The 8583-nt window shown below is 40.7% G+C and overlaps 1 protein-coding gene across 1 annotated transcript in view; it reads right to left on the bottom strand.

Annotated features, from left to right (window-relative positions):
• Nucleotides 1-3423: 3423 nt before the first annotated feature.
• ITGAE (integrin subunit alpha E) overlaps nucleotides 3424-8583 on the bottom strand; it is a 43832-nt gene continuing 38672 nt past the window's right edge. The window contains exons 30-31 of the mRNA XM_023730999.1: nucleotides 5002-5112; nucleotides 3424-4407 (exon numbers count right to left, since the gene is read on the bottom strand). Of these exons, the coding sequence (XP_023586767.1) occupies nucleotides 4312-4407; nucleotides 5002-5112 (207 nt within the window). The 3' untranslated portion in view covers nucleotides 3424-4311. The remainder of the gene's footprint in view (nucleotides 4408-5001; nucleotides 5113-8583) is intronic.

Here is an 8583-nt window from a genome sequence, read left to right as displayed (position 1 = left end):
TTCTGAGTAGGAAGATAATACTACAAAGATATCAATTCTCCCCAATTTAACCTGAACATTTAAATTAAAACCCCAAAGGAGTTCTTTTGGAAATCTGGAAAACTGACACTAAGAGTAATCTGAAAGAATAAAACTATTAATTTAAAAAAATAAGAATGAAAACTTTCCCTATCAGATATCAAAATTCATTGCAAAGTTGCAATGAAAACTGCAATTGTCTTAGTTGTCTAGTGCTGCTATAACAGAAACACCACAAGTGGATGGCTTTAACACACAGAAGTTTATTCTCTCACAGTCTAGTAGGCTAGAAGTTTGAATTCAAGGCACCAGCTCCCGGGGAAGGCTTTTTCTCTCTGTCGCCTCAGGAGGAAGGTCACTGTCATCAATCCTCCTTGGTCTAGGAGCTTCTTAGCACAGGGACCCCAGGTCCAAAGGACACGCTCTGCTCCTGGCATTACTTTCTTGGTGGTATGAGGTCCCTCTGTCTCTCTGCTCGATTCTCTCTTTTATATCTCAAGAGATTGACTCAAGATACAACCTAATCTTATAGACTGAGTCCTTGCCTCATTAGCATAACTGCCTCTAATCCCACCTCATTAACATCATTAGAGGTAGGATTTACAACACATAGGAAAATCACATCAGGTGACAAAATGGTGGACAATCACACAATACTGGGAATCATGACCTAGCCAAGCTGACACACATTTCTGGGGGACACAATTCAATCCATAACCACAGTATACCATTTTTCACAGCAAGACAGTTATAATTTAATAATAGCCAGTGGTGGCAAGTGTATAGAGTGGCACTTCCATATATTCAGTGTGGGACTGTAAATTGGTAAAAACATCTTGGAGGTCAATTTGCCATCATCTATCAAAATTTTACATGCACATAGCCTTTGAGCCAGTATTGTGCTAGGAATTTGTCCATTAATTTGCCTAAAAAGTACACCATTTAGAGATGTTCACCACACTCTGTCTTTGTAATAAGAAAAAGAAAAGAAATAAAAACAATCTAAATAACCACCTGTATGGACTTGTTAACTAACTTCTGATATGTTCATATATATCATAGTATAGTATGGAGCTGTTAAAAAGAATAAAGTAGATCTGCAGTTGTTGTTATTGAAAGATATCTAAAATGTATCTTTTTTTCATCTAGAAAAAAAGCTAGGGGCAGAACCCTACATACAATCTAATCCCACTTATATATTAAAAATCTGAAAGAATATCTAAAAAACTACTAACAGTGATTACTTTGGAAAGAGAGATTAGAGTTATAAGAGGAGAAGGAGACTGACTTTTCACTTTTTAGATACTTTTAGTACTGTTTTGAAATTATCATTTGCATGACACTAAAAAACGTTTTCCTTCAATTGTGGTATTAATACAGGAATAAACAGATCAATGAAACAAAATTAAATTTCTACATACATACACATATATATATAGGAGTCCCTGGGTGGCGCAAACAGTTAAGCACTTGACTACAAGCCAAAAGGCTGGCAGTTTGAACCCACCCAGAGGCACCTCAGAAGAAAGGTCTGGCAATCTGCTTCTGAAAGGTCACAGCCCTGAAAACCCTATGGAGCAGTTTTACTCTGCACACATGGCATCATCATGAATCAGAATTAAGAACAACACACACACATATATGACTTTCGTATGTGGTATTGATAGAATTTCAAATCAGTAGGCATTTCAACAAACAAGATAGAGACAACCGTTACTCATTTGGAAATAACAGAGATTCAAGACCAGTCAAGAAAACTGAAACCACTCTAGGTATTTCAAGCAGAAAGAGATCTAACGCAGGGAATTAAGTTTCAAATTTGTTAGAAGGGCTGGAGAGTAGCTGTTACCAGCCCACCACCCCCCCACCCTCCCCAGATCAGGAGCTGCAGGGAGCCACCTGCAGGTGGTTGGGTTGTGCAGGAGCCTGATCTTACCTGCTACTGCCCCTGCTGCCACCACTGCTGCCAGAACCAGAACAATGGCTTCTTTCATCTTCCCACCTTCTAGTCTCATGCAAGTGCCTCTCATTGGCAAAACCTAAACTAGAACCTCACTGCAAGGGAGTCTGGGAAATGTTTAAGGCCTCCAGCCCCTGTGATATGGGGACAGCAGAGGTAAGAAAAGGTGGTATTTGAATAAGTGGTGCTGTGAAAATTAGTTATGTTTCTGGTGGAAAAAAAGTAAGTTAAATTCCTTAACTTACACTTTATATATGCCTAAATTTGAAAAAAAAGAAAAGGAAAGAAATAGTTAAAGCATCTGAATTAGGTATAAAAGATGACCATGGAATCGCAAGGATTACTATCTACCCTTCTGCACTGTTTAATTCTTTACAATAATTTGTATAATCCACAAAAATAAAGACAGTGCCATTGTAGGTTTGGGAGGACGGAGATACGATCGAGTTATCAAGTTTGTTTTGTGTTTTGTTTTTCTCTCTCTCTCCCTTTCCCCTACCCCCACCCCTGGTAACCACCAATAATCTTTGGGTGAAATTTGTTCTGTCTGTTAATCAGAGACATTTTTCTTTCCAGTTGCTGTCAAATCAATTCCAACTAATGGTGGTGTTGAATAGGAAAGTTAGTAACAGACATCTTACTTTGATGTTAAGGTTTTTCTTAGCCAGGAAACCAAATATTAACCATAAAGAGCCCGACCCAAACCACAAAACCTGCCAGAAACTGCTCTATAGCAATGTAAATATGCCTTATCCTGCTAGAAAAGCATAGCTGTCAAAACATTACCTCCTAATTTAAAGTTCAAAAAGCCTCACAGCTGCAGGTGAGTGGAGGGCCAAATTATTAGCAGCCAGGCCAGAAGTAACCTGGTATCAGTGAATCTCAGTAAAGGTGGAAGCAGGGCTTCCAACCAGTTCATTCTGCTTCAAACTCCTACTGAGAATTTGCATTTCTATCCCCCAGATATACTGAATCAGAATCTACATTTTAACAGAATCCCCCGGTGATTGTTATGTACAATAATTTTTGAGAACCACTACTTTACTACTCTACTAGTGTTTCTCAGAATCGGCACTAGCATGGCCTGGGAACTTGGTAGAAATGCAAATCTCAGCAGGGGTTCGAAGTCCTGGAGGGGAAAGCAGGGTTCAGTCAATCATGTTAAGATTAGCCAATGGTTTATCTTCTATATTTCTGCCTCCTCTTCTCTTTGTAAGCCTCATTGTACCTAGCTTCTTCTAGCCATTTGCTTTTTCTTGAATCAAAATTGTCTCCCAATATGCATACAGAATACTGCTCAGAATAAACCTATGTTCAAATTTCAGTGAGTTTTTATTATTTTTCAACAGCAGCAACCCCATGTGAGTCAGAGTATAACTGTGCTCCATGGAGTTTTCAATGCTTGTGATTTTTCAGAAGCAGATCGCCAGGACTTTCTTCCAAGGCACCTCTGGGTGAATTTGAACTGCCAACCTTTTGGTTAGTAGCTGAGAGCTTAACCATTTGCACTACCCAGGGACTCCTGCCATTAAGTTTTAACAGCATGGAGCATAAAAGTGAAAGACACGAAGAGCAAACCTACCTAGCCTGTGAGAGTCTAGGCCCTAATTATGCTCTCAACTCCCAGGCCAAGTCCCATCTCCTCCTGTGACAAGTTCTCTCTCCTGTTGACAGTATCTGCTAAGGAATGAAAGTCTCCCAAAGCAGTTCACCGAGCAGGAGGCCAAGTAAGGATGTACAGGATATCGACTAGATGGAACTGTTCTTACATGCACAGAAATGAAACTGCAGCACAGTCCTTGTCTTGTCCTCTCCTCCCTAGATCCTGTTTTGATGACCTCTTTTCTACTTTTTAAATGTATCTTGAGGGTGCTTTTTGGTGGCCTATTTGAAATAATGGGTGATATTTTAGGACCTTGAAAATACCAGACTAGGAATCACTTTAGATCACTGTTCCTAAGATATACTTTATATAATGCAGTACTTTGGAAGATGTTAATAGAAATGTCAAGAAAAAAACATTCTTAGGCAAATAATGTCGGGAAATGTTGTATAACCTCCTCTTGTGGAGAGGGGGGATTATAAAATCTACTAGCATATTAAAGGTGCTGCTGTAAAGAAAACAGTTTAACTTTATTTAAAACCAAATGTTTCCCAAGTTTACTGAAGCACAGCCACTTTTTGGACAATGCATGGTTAAAACAATATTCTACATACAATTTGTTAGCTGCTGCTCTAGATCATCCTGAAGGAGAAGTAATCAATATGGCACCAGGTCTCTAGAAGTTCCAGGGTCAGCTGATGGCTTCTCCCAAGGGATAAGGAAGCAGGGCCTAATTTTCTTCTATGAACAGATCTTCTGATTTCAGTTGGGCCCTCCTCATGCTTTCCAAGTTCAGTTGTTGATATTTTCTTTTAAAAAAGCCACACTAAAACAAAGGGAGGGAAAGCCCAATTACAAGCTGAGATATCCATCTGTTTCAGAAAACTATTTCTCCTCATATTGTTTTCGCTTCCTGAAATACCCTTCTCTGAACCTCTCCCTGATAATCCAATTCTTCAAGACCCTTCTTAAATGCTGCCTTTCCTGACGCTCATTCCCCAATCCCACCCTTCTCTGAACCCCAGCACTTTCAGCTTTTTAACTTAAGGAACTGTAGCTTGGAGAAAAAAGCAAGACCTGAGGGTGGAGAGGGGCAGAAGACAGAGAGTGGAGGGCCTTGAATAACAGGAAAAAAGTCTGAACATTAAGACAGGAGAAGCCAAGGAAAGGATTTAAACAGGGGAATAGCAGCCAATTCTGTTTAAGGAAGATCTCTCTACTTTAATGCTTCAACTAGACTTTTGTCTTTTTCAGACAGAAGCTGTCATGCTCGTTTGCCTAAACAGGGGAGGTGGGGGTTGAAGGAAGTGTGCAGGGCAGCTGCTCTGAGTCAGGGGCGGGCTGTACTCAGGAGCACTATGCCCAACACCAGGGCCCAGCTTAGTCTTCTCTCGCCTTTATGAACACAAGTAGAACTGACCTTGAATAGGATGACTATAATCACAATCAAAACCAGAAGGCCACCAACGCTGCTTCCAATGATGACAGGCAGAAAATGGTACTTTTCATCTTTCAGAAAGATGACAGTGATCTAGAGCAAGACAACAGACCATCCAATAAATTAGGTGAAACAAATGGGGAGCAACTCCACATGGCATTTAAAGGAGCAAACTATGAAGATTTGGCAACATTCTGTGTACTGACCAACACTGATGACAGTAAGCAAAAATGTTAAAAGTTTCCTGATGCAGCATCTAAAATTACCTAATGATTAAAATACTTTCTAAGAAACTATTTTGCTCTCTTATCTAGAAGAGCTAAGTCTGTCGGGAGACTGTGAGCTTCTGTTAAAGTAAAGACTCTCTGACAGATAGAGGGTCCCAAGGAACTGAGGTCTCTAGGTTGTAAAGAACACTGGACTAGGAGACACAGAATCAAGATTCTCCAACCAGCTCTGCCACTATCATCCTATATGTCCTTGAACCCCACGCTCATTACCTTCAAAATGATGACTGACACTAAATGATCTCTAACGCCTTTCTAACTCTGTTCTGACAGCTCTTTTGATCTTGCACGAATCCCTAAAGTCTTTAGTAATACATTTTTCCCACATAAAATATCTGACAAAGATACTGGTCTGCTCTTCACTAAACCAAAAGTGGTATTAATCACGTGTATGTTCTCTTAAAAACGAGCTGCCATCATGTCAACTCCAACTCATGGTGATCCCACGTGTGTCAGAATAGAATTGTGCTCTACAGGGTTTTCAATAGCTGATTTTTCAGAAGTAGATCTCCAGGCCTTTCTTCCAAGGAGCCTCTGAGCGGACGTGAAGTGCAAACCTTTCGGTGGTGGCCGAACACATTAGCTGTCTGCACCACCCAGGGACTCCATGTTCTCTTAGGGACCCAAAAATTAATGTGAAATGGCATTGTGTGTAGTATTTTTAAAACTCTTCCAATGGAAGCCATCCCTAGCTTGGTTTTCCAAAGGCTCTCTCAATTCCAGGAGTCTAAACTCTCTTCTCACTGACAGGGCTCAGCTGGAAAGCTCAGGGGATATGCTTCCCAAGTGAGACTCAAATAACGGCCCTCCCGAGGTCCCAACCAACTGGCCAGCATACAGACCATGGTCAGAGCGTGTTCTCAAGGCTTAAGTAGGGCCAGAGGGCTATCAAGACCTCTCTGCCCCCATCTCACCCCAGCATTACTGGTACTAATCAGGAAAAAAGAATAACAAATGTTGGCAAGGTTGTGGGGAGATAAGAATGTTATACACTGCTGGTGGGAATGTAAAATGATACAACTTCTATGGAAAACAGTATGGCGATTCCTTTAAAAGCTAGAAATAGAAATACCATATGATCCAGCAATCCCACTGCTAGGAATATATCCTAGAGAAATAAGAGCCGTGACGTGAACAGACATATGCACATCCATGTTCACTGCAGCATTAGTCACAATAGCAAAAACATGGAAACAACCAAAGTGCCCATCAACGGATGAACAGATAAACAAACTGTGGTATATATACACAATGGAATACTATGCAACGATAAATAACAACGAATCCACAAAACATCTTACAACATGGATGAATTTGGAGGACATTATACTGAGTGAAATAAGTCAATCAGAAAATGTTAAATACTGTATGAGACAACTATTATAAAAAAACAAGAAAAGGTTTACATACAGAAAAAAAAAATTCTTTGATGGTTACCAGGGATTAGAAGGGTGAGGGAGGGAAAATTACTAACTAGATAGAAGATAAGCGTTAATATTGGTGAAGGGAAAGGCAATACACAGTATGGTGGAAATCAGCACAACATGACAAAGGCAAAGAAAGACAGTGAGAGGAACGCAAGAATAAAGGACAACTACGGTAATTACTATAACATAACATAGACAATCCTGCAACAATAGTATTGACAAACAATAAGTTACAAATGGATACATAAATAGATGAGTATGCTAAAGGGGTATGGAAGGGTGTAAAGGAGCACACCTACCTGCAGACATAGATTTGCTTGTGGATATTTCTACATACATAATTGTAGGTGCTGCATGTATATTAATATAGACAGAGCACATAAGGGACACAGTCATGGAAACTTCTTAGACATAACCAAACACTTCACAGGGCGAAGTTCCTAGGCTCAAAGGCAAAGGACCATAGACTTGGGGGACATCTACATCAACTGGTACAACATAGCTCATAAAGACAATGTTCTGCATCCTACTTTCGTATCATCTGGGGTCTTAAAAGTTTGTAAGCAGCCATCTAAGACAACTATTGGTCTCTTCTGTCCAGAGCAAAGAAGAGTGAAGAAAACCAAAGTCTCAAGAGAGCAATTAGTCCAAAGGACTAATTAGTCTAAAGTCTACACAACCCCGAGACCAGAAGAACTAGACGGTGCCCAGCTACCAATATTGACTGCTATGAGTGGGATCACAACAGAGGGTCCTGGACAGAGCAGGAGAACAATGTAGAACAAAAAATCAAATTCACAAAAAAGACCAGACTTACTGGTCTGACAGAAACTGGAAGAACCCCTAAGACTACGGTCCTAAGACACCCTTCTGACCTGGAACTGAAGCCATTCCCAAAGACTACCTTTCAGCCAAACAACAGACAGGCCCATAAAATAAACAATAACACCTTAGGGGAATGTACTTCTTAAAACAATCAATTATGTGAGATAAAAAGGGCAACATTTGCCCAAAAGCAAGATGAGAAGGCAGGAAGGGGTAGAAAATCCAGACGAAAGGAAACGAATAGAAACGGGGAGAGTGCTGACACATTGTGGGACACGTAACCAATGTCATAGAACACTTTATGTATAAAGTATCGAATGGGAAACTAATTTGCTCCATAAACTTTCATCTAAAGCACAATTTAAAAAAAAAGACCTCGCTGCCCACCAAAAACACCAAGTTCCCTTCATGTACATGTATAAGCACCAAGGTCAACGGTGCTTTGAAAAGAATTTCTGTATGGGGTGGAGGGCTGGACAAACTTACCTTGAAGGCCTCTTCCAATTAAGTTTTAAATGCTGGTTAGGTTCCTGGGGTTGGCCCTCAAGGCCCTACTTAATTCATATGTGTTGCGGTATTGTTAGCTGCCACTGAGTCAGCCCCCGACCCATGGTGACCCCATGCACATCGACCTCATACACATCAGGATTGGATTTTTCCAGAAGTAGATCACCAGGTCTCTCCTCCTTGTCTGTCTTAGTCTGGAAGCTCTGCTGAAACTTGTTCAGCATCATAGCAATACATAAACCTCTGACGCACTTGAGGTGCATTGGCCAGGAATTGAACTTGGGTCTCCCACATGGAAGGCAAGAGTTCTACCACTGAACCACCGCTGCACCCAACTCATATGTAGCTGAACTTAATAGGATTAAGTTCTGGACATTGAGACTAGGGAGCTAGCAAAGCAACACAGACAGAGGAAGAAGAGGAAGAGAGCTGACTTTTCCTTCTATGGAAGAGTGAGGTGAGGGGGAAAAAACGGACTTGAACCTGGGTTTAGGAAAATAATGAAGGGAATTCGTCCC

The sequence above is a fragment of the Trichechus manatus genome, unplaced genomic scaffold (assembly GCF_000243295.1).
Source record: "Trichechus manatus latirostris isolate Lorelei unplaced genomic scaffold, TriManLat1.0 scaffold00040, whole genome shotgun sequence".
Lineage (NCBI taxonomy): Eukaryota > Metazoa > Chordata > Mammalia > Sirenia > Trichechidae > Trichechus > Trichechus manatus.
This window is presented reverse-complemented; position numbering and strand designations above follow the sequence as displayed.